Source organism: Tiliqua scincoides, chromosome 2, assembly GCF_035046505.1.
Source record: "Tiliqua scincoides isolate rTilSci1 chromosome 2, rTilSci1.hap2, whole genome shotgun sequence".
In the NCBI taxonomy this organism is placed as follows: domain Eukaryota; kingdom Metazoa; phylum Chordata; class Lepidosauria; order Squamata; family Scincidae; genus Tiliqua; species Tiliqua scincoides.
The window spans coordinates 265,277,144-265,296,675 of record NC_089822.1 but is presented as its reverse complement, the minus strand read 5'-3'; the positions used below and the strand labels follow the sequence as shown (position 1 = coordinate 265,296,675).

General features: G+C 47.7%; 2 protein-coding genes across 2 annotated transcripts in view; one reads left to right on the top strand and one right to left on the bottom strand.

Moving 5' to 3' along the window:
- The window catches only part of LOC136640533 (zinc finger protein 271-like), a 37,389-nt gene that overhangs the window by 4,781 nt on the left and 13,076 nt on the right, over positions 1-19,532 (bottom strand). The gene's annotated exons all lie outside the window — the stretch shown is intronic.
- LOC136640421 (zinc finger and SCAN domain-containing protein 31-like) lies at positions 6,200-13,269 on the top strand. Its single transcript, XM_066615545.1, has 4 exons — positions 6,200-6,287; positions 7,722-8,674; positions 10,116-10,206; positions 12,431-13,269. Exons 2-4 carry the CDS (start codon positions 7,925-7,927, stop codon positions 13,258-13,260), a joined length of 1,671 nt encoding a protein of 556 aa, XP_066471642.1. The 5' UTR covers positions 6,200-6,287; positions 7,722-7,924; the 3' UTR covers positions 13,261-13,269.

Sequence of the window (19,532 nt, the reverse complement as noted above, 5' to 3'; positions counted from 1 at the left end):
GGAGGAATTTCAACAACTTGGATGATATGTAACCTGTTTTTATATTATGTTCGCTAACACTGTAATTCATTCTTGTGTGTCACTAGTCTAATGTATTTGTAGCCTCCAGGCAGGTTACAACATAATTTGTTACAAAGTGTGCCTCCCTCAGGGTATGAAATCTCTTTTTATGTCAGACAGATTGAGTAGAGCAGTGGATTTCAATGTTTTCTTCTCACGACACACTGATGTCTATGGTCTTCGCCTCTTGTGATGTTACTTCCAGCTTCCGGGAGCAATGGCAATCCTGGCCCCACAACCACAAGCTGCTGTCCCTCCAGCCAAACCACCTCCCCCCCCCCCAGTCCTGCTCCCTGCCTCCCTTCTAGAGGCCTGGGGAGGCTGCATGCAGTTTCCCTGACCCCCCCGAAGGCCTTGCTAAACCCCCCAAAGGACCCCCCCAAAGAGGCTCCCAGAGGGCTGAAGGAAACCAGAAGTGACATTTTGATGCCCTTAGAAGGCCTTCTGAGGCTGGGGAGTAACAAATTGTCTGTCCCTCTTAAGGAACTGGCAGAGGAAGAGGGACAATTTGTTATTATGAACAGTTGCCCTAGAAATAGAGCCACAGAACCCCGAATAGCTTTTCAGTGATTTTCACTGTGCTCCAAACTCCCATGGCACACCTGTGGACCTTTCATGGCACACCAATGTGCCACAGGACAAAGGCTGAAAAATCGCTGTAGAGCAATCATTTTTACATTGTTATTGCCTCCTGTGAATGGATGATGGCCGGATCCCAAAGGATCCCCTCTATGGAGAACTTGTGCAAGGAAAGCGCCCTACAGGTAGACCACAGCTGTGATACAAGGACATCTGCAAGAGGAATCTGAAGGCCTTAGGAGTGGACCTCAACAGGTGGGAAACCCTGGCCTCTGAGCGGCCCGCTTGGAGGCAGGCTGTGCAGCATGGCCTTTCCCAGTTTGAAGAGACACTTGGCCAACAGTCTGAGGCAAAGAGGCAAAGAAGGAAGGCCCATAGCCAGGGAGACAGACCAGGGACAGACTGCACTTGCTCCCAGTGTGGAAGGGATTGTCACTCCCGAATTGGCCTTTTCAGCCACACTAGATGCTGTTCCAGAACCACCATTCAGAGCCGATACCATAGTCTTTCGAGACTGAAGGTTGACAACAACAATTGCCTCCTGTATCTTGTTGTGTTTTGCTGAATACAAAAAATTCAAATGAACCAATGGTTCTCAAGACAACATTATTGGGAAGCTGTATCCCCCTCTTTTCTGTGCTCCCAAATCATCCCAGAGACTTACAACACTGGTACATCCAAGGCTTACCCAATGAAGAAGTATCTCTGGTGCCCTCCTGTTTGCTGGTGCCCTCTACTGTTCCCTTGGTTTTGGAGGAATACAGGCCAACCTCTGCCAACAGTCCAGAGACCTGGAACGTGATGATGAACTTAATCAGGACAGAAAGAAAATTCTGAGCTTGCGCAGTGTTGGCTGGGTGAGCCAGGAAGAAGAAGCTACATGGTGCCCCTGTGAGTGCACCATGATGCACACTTTGGGAACTTCTGGCCTTCACGCATGGATCAAGAGCAGCCATACACTTGCAGCACCCCGATGAGTGCAGAGGGCACTGTGGCCCCAGTGAGTTTGGGAGTCACTGGTGAAGGCAATAGCCCTTCTCCCACAGTTGCCCCCCCAGGCATCAGTATTCAAAATGGTAGATTATCGATGCACCTGGAAGTTCGATTTAGTAATCAGGGCCACTAGCCGTGAATTTGGATCATCCCCTTTTACAGCCATCTAACCTCATGGCCATCACCACGTCTTGCGGCAGGAAGTTCCATAAATTAATTATGCATTGTGTGAAGTAGTAATTTGTGGGGGGAGGGGGAATAAAATGGTTGTAAGCCAAATGGGTGATATCAGGTGATTGAAATAAGGGGGGAGGCAGAAGCCAACGCTTACCACTTTCTCCATGTGCTGCAGAGGTAACAGAGATCCCAAGTCGCTGTCTCCTTCCTGGGAGAGCTCACAGTCCATTCTCAGTGGCTCTTCCTGCCTCTGCAGGAACTCCTCTGCCAGGGCCACTGCCTGGGCGCAGGTCTCGGGGCCGCGCTCCTTCACCCAGCTTTGGATCTCCAATGGCAGGACGGTCAGGAACTGCTCCAGGATCAGAAGTTCCAGGATCTGCTCCTTGGTGCGCTTCTCGGGCTTCAGCCACTGGTAGCAAAGGAACCAAAGGCGGCTGCAGGCCTCTCGTGGACCCTCTGCCTCCAGGTAGCAGAACTGCCGGAAGCGTTGGCGCCGCAGCTCAGCACTGACTGTCTCCTCGTCCAGGGTCTTCTCCTCAACCTTCCCACAGCCAACCTTGGCTTTGGCAAAGAGTCTGCCCTCTGTCCCGTGGGCGTCTCGACTTAGGCTGGGTAGGAGCTGGGCTTCCTGCTCTCCTCTGGGTTGCTGGCCAGAGTCAGCAGTGCCCACAAAAGAGGCTGAAAAATTCTCAGGCTCTTCCCATGGGGAGGGTTCTCCCATCGGTAGGTTCTCCCACCCTGCATGAAAGGATGGCAGTTCCTTTGGGAAATCGTGCCACTGGGGTTCCCAAGGGTGTATCATCCTGTCGTCTGCCTCCTGTTTGATCTGTGGGGAAGCCCCAGCTCTCCCAGTCTGGATGCTAAGAGGAGGATCATGCAAATCTTCTGATTCTTCCTCCGCTTTGGGGCTTACAAGGCCCTGTCCTTCCCTTGACCCTCCTTGGTGCAATCCAGCTGGGAAAAGGGAAACTGGATCTCCCACAATCCCTTGCTCAGCAGCCATTTTCTCTGAGAATGGCTCTTCTCCTAGCTCAGGGTCTCCACTCTAACTCTCACCCCCGCAGTGCTCAGTCTTTCTCCAAAAATGTTTGCAAGCACTTTCTGCTGTGTTCTTCACAAATGCCAGCTCACTGAAAGAGTTCATGAGACTCTCTTTGGATCACTCCACAGAAGAAGTGAGAGATTCAGATAAAAAGGTGGTTAAGGCAGGAGGCTGGTAGGAATAAGGGAAAAGAGACACACAGGAATGACAGAGAACAAAGAAACCTTTGGCAAACCCGTGCTAAAAAACATTATGATCAAGGTGAAAGGGAGGAGAGAGGGCAAGACAAATGCAACATCTTGCAGCTGGTACCTACCCCAGCCCCTGCTTCATCCTTTTAACTGGGTAAACTGGGAATGGACTGGGAAAAGGCAGCCACCATGTATAGTTAGTGAGCCTTGGGAAAACCTTCCTCCTGAATTAACAGGAGGCCCCCAAATTACTAGTAGGTATATAGCGCTTTTCACCAAAAAAGTCCATGGTGGTTTACCAAAAAAATCAAATTACTACAGCCCAATCCTGAGCTACCCATTGTGCTGGGATTGCCCTGGTGCCAAAACAGCAGCCGTGACATCTTGCATGCAACAGGGCAGCTGCTGGCAGCTTAGGTAAGGCAAGAAGGCAAGGCAAGAAGCCCTGCAATGGGGCTGCTCAATTCTACGGCAACACTTGCGTTGCCGTAGAATCAAGAGTCTCCGTGTCAGGCTGGTGGCCAGCTCTGCTCCACCGGTCCCACCTACCTCCTGCCCCACTCCCTCCCCCAGCACGCCTCCGGAATAACACCGGAACTAGGGGACATTCCCTACGCATTGCCTTTGCTGCCCACAATGGCTTTGACGCACTGCCCAAAATGGCTTTGACGGCAAGTGTTTACACAGCACATGGTGCCTCCAGTGCTGGTTTATACCCCTCCTAGGTATGCTACTGCCACCTGGCTCCATGCACTTCCTTCTTTGTGGCTCTGCCCTGCTGCAAGCCTTTTGTCAGCTTCTTCCATTGCCTCGTCTTTCCTTATGCTCCCCATACGTGCCTAGAAAAGCCAGCTTGTCACCTCTGCAAGTCTAACATTGCTGGCCAAGTGAGTCCATCAGCCAGCCAGCCTGCTTGCCTGTCTATACATGTGCACTCAACTGGTTGAAAACATGCCAAAGGATGCAAAATGAAAATAATGAAGCTTGGTGTGATGGTCATATTGCAGTTGCCGCAAGACCTTTGGTGACTTGGCTTCCCATGTGGTAAGTGGCTGGATTTAGAATTGGCAAGTTGAAAAGCCGTCAACCCCCGTAATGCAAATACTAAAGGGGGGGCACCCTGAACCCACTGCAAAGATCTCCCTTTCCAACCTCCTCTCCTGATCCCCTCCCTGGAGAAAAGAAAGCGGCCCTTTCATTAACCCTTTAAACCCCCCTTTAAACTCACCCCAACCGGCAGCAGAGGTTGTCAATTAGGCTGCAACAATAGCTGCACTGCACAAGCTTGGCTGGGAACAGAAGCAGGAAGGGACCTTGCAGTATTTACAGTCCCCCCTTTTTCAAATGTGGGGCCTGTCTAAGAATCAGTGCTCTCTATGGTTTTGACGCTTGCAATTCAGCCTTTCCATGCTCAACAGTGCAATCTTGTGGCACCCGCCTGCAATGCTATGCACACTCGACTGGGAGCAATGACCATTGAACTCAGGGGGCCTTCTCTCCGCATAGACAATTATAGGTGTAAACTGTGGCAGATTGGTACCTAAGAACATAAGAACAGCCCCACTGGATCAGGTCAAGGACCCATCTAGTCCAGCTTCCTGTATCTCACAGTGGCCCACCAAATGCCTCAGGAAGCACACAGGACAAGAGACCTGCATCCTGGTGCCTTCAAGTGGCAGGCACTGTGGTGGTCTAGCACCTATGATGTCGACCTGTTATATACCTCCCAGACTCCTCATGATTGGTGCAGTTGAAACCTTAACTAGAGGGTCAATGGGATGGTAGGATTTTGATTCATAACCTGATTGGCCAGCCATAAGTCTGGGCCAATCAGTTATGCAGGATTTCGATCCTGCATAACTTGCATACATAATAAGACCCATGAAGAGGTAGCAGAAATTGGCACATGATGACACAGACCATCTCTCTTGCATTTCATGGCCTCTTGGCTCTATTGTTTGCCATTTTTTGCTACGCCGATGTGTGCATTAATACTTCATACATGTGGCAAAGTGGACTCTGGCCCTGATATCTTGTGCCACCATAAATCAGGCAGGTGCCACAAAACTCATCACTTCTATGCTGCAGCTGACTGACGGCCCCTCACTCCGATTATCTGAAGAAAAGCAGGATATGCAAGGTCCCTCCCCTCCCTGGTGTCCTCCCTTGCCTTCCAGATGCAAGGGAGGGCACCAGGACGCAGGTCTCTTGTGGTCTTGTGGGCTCATTGAGGCATCTGGTGGGACACTGTGAGATACAGGAAGCTGGACTAGATGGGCTTTTGGCCTGATTTAGCGGGGCTCTTCATATGTTCTTAGGATATAAATGGCTCCAATAAATAAACACATTTTGCCTTGTTTCCAAAACATATGAAAAACCTTGCTGGATCGGGCCACAGGCCAATGTAGTCCAGCACCCCATTTCCCAAAGTGGCCCATCAAAAGACCTTTGGGAAGCCCACATGCAGGGCACCCTCCCTTGTTTGCCCCATAGCCACTGGTGTCCAAAGGTACACTGCCTCTAAACCTCGAAGTTCTTTTTAGCCATCCCAGCTAATAGCTACTGATGGTTGAACCTGCTTCAAATTTAGCTAATTTTCGGGTAATTGTTCTGTGTTTCTCACTCTCTTGGGGGGGGGGGGCGGTGCACAGCTCAGAGGCAGGGCACAAAACTTGGATTCAACCCCCAGAATCTCCAGGGTGCAAGGCTCAGAAACACCCCTGCCTCAGGGCCCCTGACAGTCAGATGAGATCATTGGGGTGGATAGATCAACCAGTGGTCTGACTCAGAGCAATCCATCTTCATAGTCTCATTCTGCAAGGGTGATGTAGTGGTAAGAACGCTGGGCTAGATTTGAGGAGTCCTGGATTCAAATCCCTACTCAGCCAGGATGCTTACTGAAAGATCATGGCTCACTCCTTTCTTAGCTTTACCTCTACAGATGTTACAAGACAGAAAGTGGGGAGAAAGACCATGTATTTATTTAGCCCTAAGGACCTTAGAGGAAAACTCATTCATAAATACATGGGAAGTAATACATACCTAGCAATGTGAGGGAAGGGTTAAAGACAGAGAGCCGGTTTCCAGAGAGGCTAGAGAAACCTGACAAGGGGGGAATGCAATGCTTGCTGCCCTTCCTGCTCCCCCTCCTTGCTTAGGAGCATCTACCTTTTGAATTTCTCAGGCATGCAGGAGAGTTGCTTGGTGCAAGCTGACAGTGCCTTGGCTGCAGCTCTCCAGTGGAGGTCAGTTTCAAGGGCCTTTTTGGTTATAGGGAGTTGAAGGAAGGCAGGGGGGCAAAGAAGCTGGGCAAGCAGGCAGTCTTTCTTTACTTGGCTAGGGAGCATGGGTCAGTGATCCCAGCAGAACCACATTGCTGGGGCACCCAGCAGGATCTTAGGACATAGTTGCTGTAGATCAGCTGGGAAACCTCTGCCTTTGCATGTAGCTTGTCCTGAACTTGATCTCTGCCACCTCCCCACAGGGCTGGGAAACAGACCTGTCTGAAACCCTGCTGAGCTGCTCCCAGCCAGTGCAGGCAAGGGAAGCTAGATGGGCCCAGGCAGCTTTATGCATCCACCAAAGTTACAGGTTAATAGTGGGAAAATTACAGAAGGTTGGAAGAAGTTCAGAAGGGCAGAGTTGTAACTCTCCTTTCCCAAGCCCAATATTGACAGGGGGAAGTCGATATTTGCAAGAAGAGGATATTTGCAAAATGGAAATTGGGTCTTGGTATCTTATCATGTTCTTTATCTTCTAACTGTCACCTGGGATTCCAATATCAATGAGCCAAACTTGATTTTTCTTTTTGCCAACTACGGTTATATTCAGATAATTAATATTAAGAATTTTTATATACTGCTTTTCAACAGCAACAAAAGTTCACACAATGGTTTACAGCGAAATAATTAAATGGCTCCCTGTCCCCAAAGGGCTCACCGTTTAAAAAGAGGTGCAGAAGAGACACTGAACCGAATGCTATGCTTGTCTATTCAGAAGTAAGTCCCATTATAGTCAGTGGAGCTTACTCCCAGGAAAGTGTGGATAGGATTGTAGCCACCAGCAACAGCCATTAGAAATGACATGGTGCTGAGGTGAAGAAGGACACTTATTCTCCCCCTACTGAATATAAGAGGAGCACCACCTCAAAAAGTGTCTCTTTGCCCAGTTTGCAGGGTAGTTTGCAGGGTAGTTTACAGGTTACAAGTCATAGTTACGGGTTACAAGTCATAGTAGGTATGTGCAAGGTCTTGGTTTTAGAGGCAGGCTGCCTCTGATTGCCAGATGCAGGAGAGGGCACCAGGACGCAGGTTGTGTCTGTTGTTTTGTGCGCTCCCTAAAGCATTTGGTGGGTCACTATGAGGTACAGGAAGCTGGACTAGATGGGCCTTTGGCCTGATCCAGTGGGGCTGTTCTTATGTTCCTATGGCTACTCTGACTAAAAGCCAGCGGGGCCTCTCCCGTATGACTTGTTCTAATCCTGTTTTGAAGCCACCTAAGCTAGTGACTGTCACCACACTGTGTGGCAGCCAAGTCCATGCATTTGCTCCTATGACACTGCCCGTCAGTCAACAAAACTGGGCTTGATGACTCTGTGATTTAACGTGGTATATGGCAGCCCTGATATTCTTAGATACTCTTCTTTCTCTTAGGTGGCTGATTATCTCTTTCTCTTTAAGGGCAAAGCCTTTCTTGCAAAGAAGTATGACCAGCCTCTACAAAATGACCACTGGCCTGAAATTGCTGAGAAGCTAAAACATCACGATGGGACACTGCTGTGTTCAAGAGGGCCATTCTGCAAGGTGGCGCTGACTGAAGACCTCCAGGCACATGAATTAGGATGGAGGGGTAGGTGGTAGGCCTGAGTGGACCCTATCTCAGTATGATGGCTGCAGAGCTGCAGATAGCACCCAAACATGGACCGTCTCCCAGGGTCAAACTGGAGGAACAGGATATAGCCATCCCTGAAGTTGGGGGAGGGTCAGGGTCGGGCAGAAAATCCTCCCTGGTTGTCCAGAGTGGGAGCATCCAGGGATTTCCTCAAAGGATGACGCTGCCCCAGGTGAAACAGGAGCCAGGGGAGGTTCTACCGCAGCGCTGGGAAGCCCAATGGCAGGAGTTTCTGAAGGCTGTGGAGTGTCCTCGCTTGGAATGGAGCAACCCACAGCTGCTGGACCCCCCATTGTGGGAGGATACAAAGGAGTTTCTATCCCCCAGCAAGGGAGAGACCAACACAGGTCCATCCCTTCAAGGAGAAGAGGATGTGAAACCTCTGGAAGGCCTTCATGGAGCAGTCGAGCACGAGGTGGATGACAGGAAGATGAAGGAAGAAATCCCTGGGGAGAATGCCACTGATTTGGAGTGCCAGCGCTTCAGGCAGTTCCGCTACCAAGAGGCCGAGGGGCCGCGAGGGGCTTGTTGCCGGCTGTGGGATCTGTGTCACCAGTGGTTGAAGCCTGAGAGGCACACCAAGGAGCGGATCCTGGAGCTGGTGATCCTGGAGCAGTTTTTGACTATCCTGCCACAGGAAATCCAGAGCTGGGTCAGGGAAGGGGGCCCGGAGACATGCGCCCAGGCTGTGGCCCTGGCTGAGGACTTCCTGCTGAGACAGCCAGAGAGATCAGAAAAGCAGGTGAGAGCCGTAAAGAATCCCTGGAGCCCAGAGTCAGTGGTACAGTGGAGACGCCATTCACAGAACTAAGAGGAGGCTTTGTTAGGTACTCTGTAAGGCTGTTCAAAGGGACCACATTTGCACTTTGTACTATGGACACACACCCATTTATTTGGCTATTGCTGATCAGAAGGAGGCTTTGTGGGGAGCTGGTAAGCTGTGCAAGACTATGACGTCCCATCCTTGTAAGATTTAGCTGCAATCCCATACAAACATACCTGGGAGTAAATCCCACTGGACTCAGTGGGATTTATTTCTGAGTAGACACGAGTAGAATTGTTCTGTTTGTGCTATGTATTTTGCAAAGTATGAGAGGATAAGTCACTGCCCCTAGAGCTCAGGTTCTCAAACTGGGGCATCGCGATGACCTCAGCCTCTGGCCTTTTAAGGGGTGGGGGAAGGGGAAAGGGTTTTGGGATTGCAACCCGAAAGTGGGTCGCGATCGCTATTTTCACCTTTGATAAGCCGCGGGGAGCCCTGAAGAGGGCTCCACAGGACTTCCCACATCCCTTGGACCCTGGCAACAGGTACAGGATGTTAGCCAAAGCTTCCTCTTCCCCCACAGCGGTGCAATCCTAGGGATCGCACTACTGCCGTTCCCCCCTGCCCCCCCACAAAGACTTACCTTGGGGCTCAAACTCCGAGGGAGTTTGAGAACCCCTGCCCTAGAAGCTTGCAATTTAAATATTGGCCTCAGGGAAGCAACAGAGGAAGGTGAAGAGAAATGGAGGCAGGGTAAGCAGGGCAACTGTTACCCTGCACATGCCTGATCTTGTCTGATCTTGGAAGCTAAGCAGGGTCAGGCCTGGTTAGTACTTGGATGGGAGACCACCTGGGAATACCAAGTGCTGTAGGCTTATACCATAGTCTTTCAAGACTGAAGGTTGCCAACCATTAAGCAGGGGAAGACTATGCGATGATGTCAGTTATACATACTTTAGCTTAGTTACAGTGTGGTATGAGGAGTTGGGAGACAGAAGAAAGTCAGACACTTTTCTCCCTCTCCTGTCACACTAGACCCTGGGATCACTCAGTGAAATTAACAGTAGGTTCAGAATAGGCAGAGGAAAGTCCTTCTTGATACAATGCATAATTAGTTTGTGGAACTCACTGCTACAGAGTGGTGATGGATGGATGACTTAAGAAAAGGAAGTTGAGTCCGATTCCTGGAGGAGGATGGGTCTGTCAATGGCACTGAGATATGAGAGTTGTGAATGGAGCTTCAGTGAACGCAGGTGAAGCTGACCTGCTGGCATCCTGCCCAGGTTTGTTCTCAGCTCTCTTTCAGTGTTGGTTTCTGCCACACCCAAATACCTCAACCCCTCTGGAAATCTTGGCCTTAAACAGTCAACTTCCCTGTCCCTTTTTCCTGAGCTGAACAAGATCCCCTTTGCTGTTTCAGGCATTTGCAGAACTGGCTGTGGATTCTCATGAAGTGGATCATAGTCCATCAGAGGCTGTGGAAGAAGCTTGTGGAGATGCCCACTTACTAAGTAAGACTTTTATGTCCTGGTTTTCTTGGACACTTTGATGGTGATAGAGAGGGTGCTGACAGCTCTCCTAGTAGTCCCACATGAACCCCCATAATTCTTTGAGGTCAGTGGGGAGGGCCTTGTCAGGGAGGACTATACCTCAGTGACAGGGCACCTGTTTTGCTTGCGGAGGGTCCCGCGTTCAATCCCTGGCTCTCTCCAAGGTACCAAGCAAGGGCCTCTTCCACCCAGTGTCTAGTCTTGGTATTGAACCTGGGACCTACTGCATGCATAAGAACATAAGAAGAGCCCCACTGGATCAGGCCAAAAGCCCATCTTGTTCAGCTTCCTGTATCTCACAGTGGCCCACCAAATGTCTCAGGGAGCACCCAAGACCACAAGAGACATTAATCCTGGTGCCCTCCCTTGCACCTGGCTTTCTGAAGTAGCCTACTTCTAAAATCAGGAGGTTGCATATACCCATCATGGCTTGTAACCTGCGATGAACTTTTCCTCCAGAAATCTGTCCAATCCCCTTTTAAAGGCATCCAGGTCAGATGCCACCACCACATCCTGTGGCAAGAAGTTCCACAGATGACAAGCTGGGTAAAGAAATATTTTCTTTTGTCTGTCCTAACTCTAGAACATGCCCCTATCCACTTTATCCATCCTCTGCATAATTTTGTAGGTCTGAAGAGCTCTGTCATTCAGCCATCTTCCGCCCTTTCTTTTGCATGAACTGCCACAAGGAGCTACCAGATTCCTGACAAAAATAGGACTAAATCAGTGGGGCCCATTTGAAGAAAGTTATTTAAAAAATTACTATGCGTTCCCTGATGGAAAGCAACTTGATTGAACTGCTCTGGGATTTACAAAGCTGGGATCAAATATATTTACCTACTGCACCTGTGTATTTATTTATTTAAGAAATTTATATCCCACCTTTCTAACTAGTGAAGGACACTCAAGGTGGCTCACAATTAAAAACATATTAAAGTCATATTTGTTTGACTTCTGGGTTACTCCTGCTTTGTGGTGCTGCTCTTTTCTAGTGTTCTAAGATGACATGACCCTGAAGCGGAAGGATTGATTCAGAAGATTCTTCAGGGCATGAGGTTTACTGGGTGACATTGGGCCAGTCACCATCACTCAGGCTTGATTAGCTGAAGATCATTTCATGCATGCTACTTTGAGTTCTTTGGGGGAAGGGTGGGTACAAATGAATAAAAATCAGGGCTTTAACCACTAATTATTATGTTAATGGGTTAAACAGCTTTTTTTAATTAATGAAACAGGCACTGTCAATTGTGCAATACCATATTTTTAAGAACATTTTTTCTAGTAGTTCTTATAAAAACACCAGGTGGCAGCCATCCTTTCAAAAGAGGCATTCCCTTTTTGCTCACATACAGGAGGGAATGCCTCTTCTAAGATAGCACCTGCTATCTGCACTTTTTTAAAAAATTATTATAAAATATGTTCAAAACTATGATTTGACTCCTGTGCAAATTGAATGGATTAGTAGACTGAGGGCCTAATGCTGTCCAACTTTCCAGCACCAGTGCAGCCACAATACAGCCTTGAAGGAAGGGAACAAATGTTCCCATATCTTCATGAAGCCTCTGTGGCTACCTTCCCAGCACAGGGTGCAGTGAATGCCCCCATTGGCACGGCTGCCCTTGTACTGGAAAATTGGATAGGATTTGACCCTAAGGGTCAAACTTTCCAGCACCGGTGCAGTTGCAATGCAACCCCAAGGTAAAGGAACAAATGTTCCCATACCTTAAGGAGGCCTCTGTGACTACTGCTCCACCACAAGATGCACTGCATGCCCCATTGGCACAGCTGCACTGGTACTGGAAAATTGGATAGGATTGGGCCCTAAGACTGCAATCCTATGCACACTTTTCTGGGAGTAAGACCTGTTGAACAGAATGGGACTTACTTCTGAGTAGGAGAAAGTAGGGCATAGGATTGTGCCCTAACAGTCCAATCCTTTGCATGTCTACTCAGAAATAAGTCTCATTTAGTCCAATGAGAACTACTTCCATTGCTCTCAAGAATCCCATCACTCTCCACTCCCATTACTCTCGCAAAAGCATGCATGCTTTCCTGAGAGTAAGCCCCATTGAACATAGTGGGACTTACACCTGTTGATATGAGTAGCATTGGGCTGTAAGATTCCTTTCATTGGGCGATAACCCTAATAATAATCACCGTGTTGAAATTTGTCTTTTTGTTCCAGGAAATGATGAGCAGTCCAGAGAGACTGAAAAAATTTCCCAGGTGAAAAATCCTGGGTATATAGAACAACAGGGGGTTCCTATGGAAAGAGAGGGAAATGTTTGCCATTGCCATGAGCTGAAAGGACTATCTGGAAATCAGCAAAGAGCAGAAAGGCAACAAGGAACAAACTCTGAGGAGAAGGTGGAGAAATTTATTTTTGGTGCAGACCAAGAAGAAACTACAGCCTGGCAAAAAATCTCCAATGATAGAAACCTGGAAACATACCCCGAGAACAGGGAAGGCCTCTGCCCCATCTCAGACTTGATTAAACACAAAAGAATTGAAATGGCAGAAAAACTGCACATATGTTCTGAGTGTGGAAAAAGCTTCAGCCGGAGGTCAGATCTCATCAGGCACCAGAGAATCCACACAGGTGAGAAGCCGCACAAATGCTTTGACTGTGGAAAAAGCTTCTGTCAGAGGTCTCAACTTCTTGGGCATCAGAGAACCCACACAGGGGAGAAGCCCTACATATGCTTGGCATGTGGGAAGAGCTTTGCCCATCACTCCACATTCATAGCACACAAGAGAACTCACACAGGGGAGAAGCCATACAAATGCTCTGTGTGCGAGAAAAGCTTCAGCAACAGATCCGTCCTCATTAAACATGAAAGAATCCACACTGGAGAGAAGCCGTACCAGTGTTCTGATTGTGGGAAGCGCTTCAGTAACAGGACTGGTGTGCTCAAACACGAGAGAACCCACAGGAAAGAGAAGCCCTATGAATGCCCAGACAGGGGGAGAAACTTCAATTTTCATCCCCGTGTGGTGGAACATGAAACTGACTGATGATTTTTGTTCATGTATCAACCAGCATTTAAACTAACTGGCCTCCTGTATTGAAGAGAGTGGTTTGTTTTAAACCAGGATTTCAAGGAGGTTGTAAACCATCTTCTGTAAGGGACAAAGGGAAGCACACAAGTGTCATGCGCACCAGTTTTGTTTTTCTGGATATTAAAATCAGAGGCGTGCTTACAATGAAAAATACATGTATTTTCCAAGGCTGTGCCCAGATTAAAAATATCAGTCATTTAACTGCCAATTAATTGATTAAATCTGCATATGAAAAAGCAAGGAAAAAAAAAACTTTGGGAAGGAAAAAAGCAGACACACTTTGTTTTTAGACCAGGCTAGGCACATGCATGTCACAGCAGACATCCTCTTAAAGCAGGGGTGTCCAAACCCTGGCCTGGGGGCCACTTGTGGCCTTCAGGGACTCCCAATCCAGCCCAAAGGGGCCCCTCAGTCTCCAATGAGCCTCTGGCCCACTGGAGACTTGCTGGAGCCCATACTGGCCTGACAAAACTGCTCTCAGCGTGAGGGCAACTGTTCAGCCTCTCACGTGACCTGTGGGATGAGGGTTCCCTCCACTACTTGTTGTTCCACATCTGTGATGCTGCAGCAGCAGTGACAGAAAGGCCAGCCTTGCTTTGTGCAAGGCTTTTTATAGGCCCTGAACTATTGCGACACCTTCATTGATTCATATAAGTTCCATCTCTAAGATATTCATTTATGTAAACTTATTCAAATTAAAAATGTAAATTAATGTTGTTTTTTTCCTGGCCACCAACAGTGTCAGGGAGATGATGTGGCCCTCCTGCCAAAATGCAAACTACCTTTGCGGAATTGCTTCTCTGCCAATGCATTTAAGGCAGTTCAGGGTTTGCAGTAATTGACTTGTAATAATGATATGAAAGGGAAACAGTGTTGGCAAAATTGCTGTACATCTAGTGCGTAGGTGTGCCTGGTGTGTGGCCAATCACACACAAAAGTGGAGCATGAATACTACAGGGAATTTTATTTGTGAATAAGAGAGCAGAGTGTGAACTAATACCTTCAAACATCACAACTGCTCTCCCTTGCAGAGCCTCCCTCCCCCTTATATACTGTGTAGCACAGCCATTTTCAACCACTGTGTCGTGGCACACTGCTGTGGTCCACAGGTGTGCCACAGGAATTTGGGGGAAGGTCATTTATTAATAGGGCCAATGGGAGATGTGAGCCTCCACTGGCAGCATGGTGTGCCTTGTCAATTGTCAAAAACCTGGTGGTGTGCCTTGACCATTTTAGCGTCTTGTCAGTGTGCCATGAGATGAAAAACTTTGAACATCACTGGTGTAGCAGAACATTCCAGACAATGCCCATTGATGGGTATGGTGGCGGTCGGTCCAGGTGTTCATGTAAGGCTGGCCAAGGTGGTTTTTCCCACCATGTCACTCAGTATCTGTTCTGCCAAAGCGTATAGCAGCCATTCAGATCCTTCTGACATATCAGGGTTTCAAGATGGGGTAACTCTTGTCTATCAATTGGACACACAGAGAAGAGCAAAATAAACAATTCAGGCATCAAGACTTGTTGAGTTATATGGCTAATGAGTTGTGGGTGGAGAGGAGCCAAAGTGGCTGCTGGTTCCAGCCAGGTCAATGAAGGAGGCTTTGCTTTTTCCCCAGTCCCTTAGGTGCAGCCTTGTGGAATGCCAGCCAGAGAAGGCAGTTTGGGGACGGAAGGAGCCAACATGGCACAGTCACAGCAAGGCCAATTGAAAGGGTTTCGTAGGAAATGGCTGCGGGTGGCAATTCTTGGCGGGGAAGAGCCAGCTGGCACTTGGTCCCAGCCAAGCTGATAGAGTAAGCCTCACTACCACCTCATCTCTCCCTGAGAAGCAGTCAGGTGGGATGGCTGCCAGTGGCAGCAGCAGACCTAGTGTTAGGGAAATGGGGCAAACGCCCCAGGTACTGAACCTATGAGACGCTAGGACCACGCGGGAAGCCTCACTGAGTCTCCAATGCGGTCGGAAACTGCATGTCCAGTTTTCTGGACGTGCAGTTAAGACCGCGGAAAGCCTCAGAGTGCTTCCCCAGTCGGTCTGAAAGTCGCTTGAGGCTCCATTGCACTTTGGAGGTGGAGGGGCGGCAATGTGGGCAGGGTAAATCCACTACTGGTGGGAGGAGCCAAATGGCAGCTGGTTCATGTTCAGAGGCAACACAGCACTGAAGACGGACAGCGGCAATCATTGGGGAGGTTCTTGCCATCGTGCTTTGCTTGTGGACCTCCGGCTGTCCACAATGGGAAACAGAATGCTGGCTAGATGCACTTTGGCCTAATCCAGCAAGTTTTGATTCCTTTGCATTTGAGGGAGAGACCATCCTAAGAGGCTCTAAGAGTTCACCAACAGTTCTTCTAGGATCATGTACAAAAATATTTGACCTTTTTCAAATTTCAAATCAGGTAGTCGTCCCAAGTGGGATGTGTGAGAACCTCTGCTCTAAAGTTTCAGGCTGGGAGTGTCTCATCCTACCTGAAGAGATCAGGGAGTAAATCAAGGATTTTCTGCATGCAAAGCATGCTCTACTTCTGGGCTGAGGCCTCCTTCTTGCTGGATCAAGTTTGTATTTCTTCTGATCTACCAGGACTCTTTTTATGATCTTCAATAATTAGGAAAAATGAGAAGAGGCCACAGGAGCCCTCCCAGAAAAAAGGTGGCAACCAGGTGTCTTCAAACACCTGATTGAAATATTAGGAAACCACCTCTAGTCAGCATCACTAGATGGATCAAAGGTCTGATCCAACAAAATTCTTTCTGTGTTGTTACTATGATAATTGAATGAAATTTCCATGCTCAGAGGCAGAGTATCTCTGAATACCAGTTGCTTGGGGACACACAGAGACATTTCTAGAAACACATGGCTGTCCACAATTGGGAACAGGATCGTATTGTGGGTAGATCTTTAATTTGTTCCAAGATGACCATCAGAATAGGTTCAATGGAGCTATATTAGAGGAGTATTCCTCTAAGAACATAAGAAAAGCCCCGCTGGATCAGGCCAAAGACCCATCTAGTCCAGCTTCCTGTATCTCACAGTGGCCCACCAAATGCCCCAGGGGGCACACCAGATAACAAGAGACCTGCATCCTGATGCCCTCCCTTGCATCTGATATGGCCCATTTCTAAGATCAGGAGGTTGCACATACACATCATGGCTTGTAACTGTGATGGATTTTTCCTCCAGAAACTTGTCCAATCCCCTTTTAAGGCATCTAGGCCTGATGCCATCACCACATCCTGTGGCAAGGAGTTCCACAGACCAACCACATGCTGAGTAAAGAAATCTTTTGTCTGTCCTAACCCTTCCAACACTCAATCTTAGTGGATGTCCCCTGGTTCTGGTGTTATGTGAGAGTGTAAAGAGCATCTCTCTATCCACTCTATCCTTCCTGGGGCATAATTTTGTATGTCTCAATCATGTCCCCCCCTCAGGTGCCTCTTTTCTAGGCTGAAGAGGCCAAAACACCATAGCCTTTCCTCATAAGGAAGGTGCCCCAGCCCAGTAATCATCTTAATCACTCTCTTTTGCACCTTTTCTATTTCCACTATGTCCTTTTTGAGATATGGTGACCAGAACTGGACACAAAACTCCAGGTGTGGCCTTACCATAGATTTGTACAATGGCATTATAATATTAGCTGTTTTGATCTCAATACCTTTCCTAATCATCCAAAGCATAGAATTGGCCTTCTTCACTGCCGCCGCACGATGGGTTGACACTTTCATCGACCTGTCCACCACCACCCCAAGATCTCTCTCCTGATCTGTCACAGACAGCTCAGAACCCATTAGCCTATATGTGAAGTTTGGATTCCTTGCCCCCAACATCCATGACTTTACACTTACTTACATTGAAACGCATCTGCCATTTTGCTGCCCAGTCTGCCAGTTTGGAGAGATCGTTCTGGAGCTCCTCACAATCTCTTCTGGTCTTCACCACTCAGAAAAGTTTGGTGTCATCTGCAAACTTGGCCACCTCGCTGCTTAGCCCTGCCTCCATGTAGTTTATGAACAGGCAGAAAAGTACAGGTCCCAGGACAGATCCTTGGGGCACACCGCTTTTCACCTCTCTCCATTGTGAAAATTGCCCATTGACACCCACTCTGTTTTCTCGTCTTCAACCAGTTCTCAGTCCATGAGAGGACCTGTCCTGTAATTCCCTGACTGTGGAGTTTTCTTTCTTCTGAAAGTCCAGATATATAATGTCCACGGGTTCTCCCGCATCCACATACCTGTTGACCTTTTCAAAGACTTCTAAAAGGTTTGTGAGGCAAGACTTGCCCTCACAGAAGCCAGGCTGATTTTCCCTCAGCAAGGCTTGTCCGTCTATGTGTTTTGAGATTCTATCTTTGAAGAGGCATTCCATTATCTTACCCAGTATAGATGTTAGGCTGACTGGCCTATAGTTTCCCGGGTCCCCTCTCCTTCCCTTTTTAAAGATCAGTGTGACATTTGCTATCCTGCCATCCTCTGGCACCGTGGCACTTCAGTGATGACATTTCAGTCATCTCTAAACCTGACCTATGAGGTCATCGTCCCCCACCCGCCCCACTACCTCTTTGGTGTGTCATAAACCTTGTGGTGGGAGTACTACCACTGTCCCTTCTCCCCTGTAAACCACCTACTTTCTCTTTCACAAATAATTTGTAATTATAATTAAAAATTAAAATTCTGATATTAAGTAAAATTAATATAACATATAAACCTTCGTTTACTTTAAAAATTTACTTTCATAATATCTCATCTCAAGGTGCAATCATAAAATATCAATTCACTATCCCTGCCTTTAATTTCCTTTCTATCGTTTATCTTCAAGATCTTCATATGCAGCAAGATCTCCATATCCAACTGAAAATTGAATTTCTGATCAGCCTGCATTTGCCCAAGAGGAATGTCATTTAATTATTAGAAGTCTCTTCCCCACCCAGTAGAATTGCACTAGTCAAAAGAGATGATATAGCTGTTTGGCAAAGTGTTCGTGTTCTAATTTTAGTTATAATTCTTCTTTCAATTCTGTTACTAGTTGTTAATAATCATAACATTACTGGCTGGAAAAAGTCCTCATTTCTTACGTTATTTTTCAATAGCATTTATTAAATTATGAGAATTCCTCCTCAAATTTTTTCCCCAGACCATTAAATGAGCACATGAATGAAGCATAAAAAGAAAAGAAAAACAGCACTTCATTGGGACAGTCAACCGACTGTATGACCCAACAAAGTCATACCAAATCATCCATGTGTGCTAATGTCAGAAAAATTTATAACAAATTTCACAAACAACACAAGATTAAGAGAACCATTTCAACGAGGGCTGGCCCATCCAAGAGGCCAACTGAGATGGTCACCTCGGGCAGCAAATTGGTAGGGGTGCCCACCTCCAACTGCTTACTTGTCTCCACTGCTTCTCCTCCCCCCACTCCGTAGATAGGAAGAGCAAAGGAAGTTTGATGGAGGAGCAGAGTTGTGGGCTAGAACTGCTGCTCTAGCTAGTAAAATTAAGTAAAATTAATATCACATATAAACCCTTTGTTTACTTAAAAAAAATTACTTTCATAATACTACACAATACATAATACTCTGCTCCCTCTGTCAATCAGTGCTGTTCTTCCTTTTCCAACCCAGGGAGTGGGCAGAATAGAGGCTGTCATACCACCAGGTAAAGGGAGAAGCATCTGACACACTTCAGGCATCAGGAGGTCCCAGGTCAGCCCTGATTTAAGTTGAACTTCTGATGAAGTCCATTTGGTTCTATGCCTTTTACATGTAACGTGTAACAAGCAAGTTCCCTTGAAATGATGTAAGTTTGCTTCCTTGTACAGATGCTAGAAACTGCATAGCCTGATAGGATCCATAAAAGGGTTACCTACACCGGGGGTGCCCAAACCCCGGCCCTGGGGCCACTTGCAGCCCTCAAGGCCTCTCAATGTGGCCCTCAGGGAGCTCCCAGTCTCTAATGAGCCTCTGGCCCTCCAGAGATTTGTTGGAGCCCACACTGGCCAGAGGCAACTGCTCTCTGCATGAGGGCGACTGTTTGTCCTCTTGCATGAGCTGTGGGATGAGGGCTCCCTCCAAAGCTTGTTTTTTCATGTCTGTGATGCAGCAGTGGCAGCAAAGGAAAGGCCAGCCTTGCTTTGTGAAAGGCCTTTTATAGGCCTTGAGCTATTGCAAGACCTTCATTCATTCATATAAGTTCATCTTTAATATATTCATTTATGTAAACTTATGTAAATTTA

Bases quoted from the DNA above. Each gene is read 5' to 3' on its own strand.
- LOC136640421 (XM_066615545.1), top strand. From the start codon at position 7,925: ATGATGGCTGCAGAGCTGCAGATAGCACCCAAACATGGACCGTCTCCC. The intron at 8,675-10,115 runs GTGAGAGCCGTA...TTGCTGTTTCAG, and splicing joins CAGAGAGATCAGAAAAGCAG to GCATTTGCAGAACTGGCTGT. The intron at 10,207-12,430 runs GTAAGACTTTTA...TTTTTGTTCCAG, and splicing joins TGGAGATGCCCACTTACTAA to GAAATGATGAGCAGTCCAGA.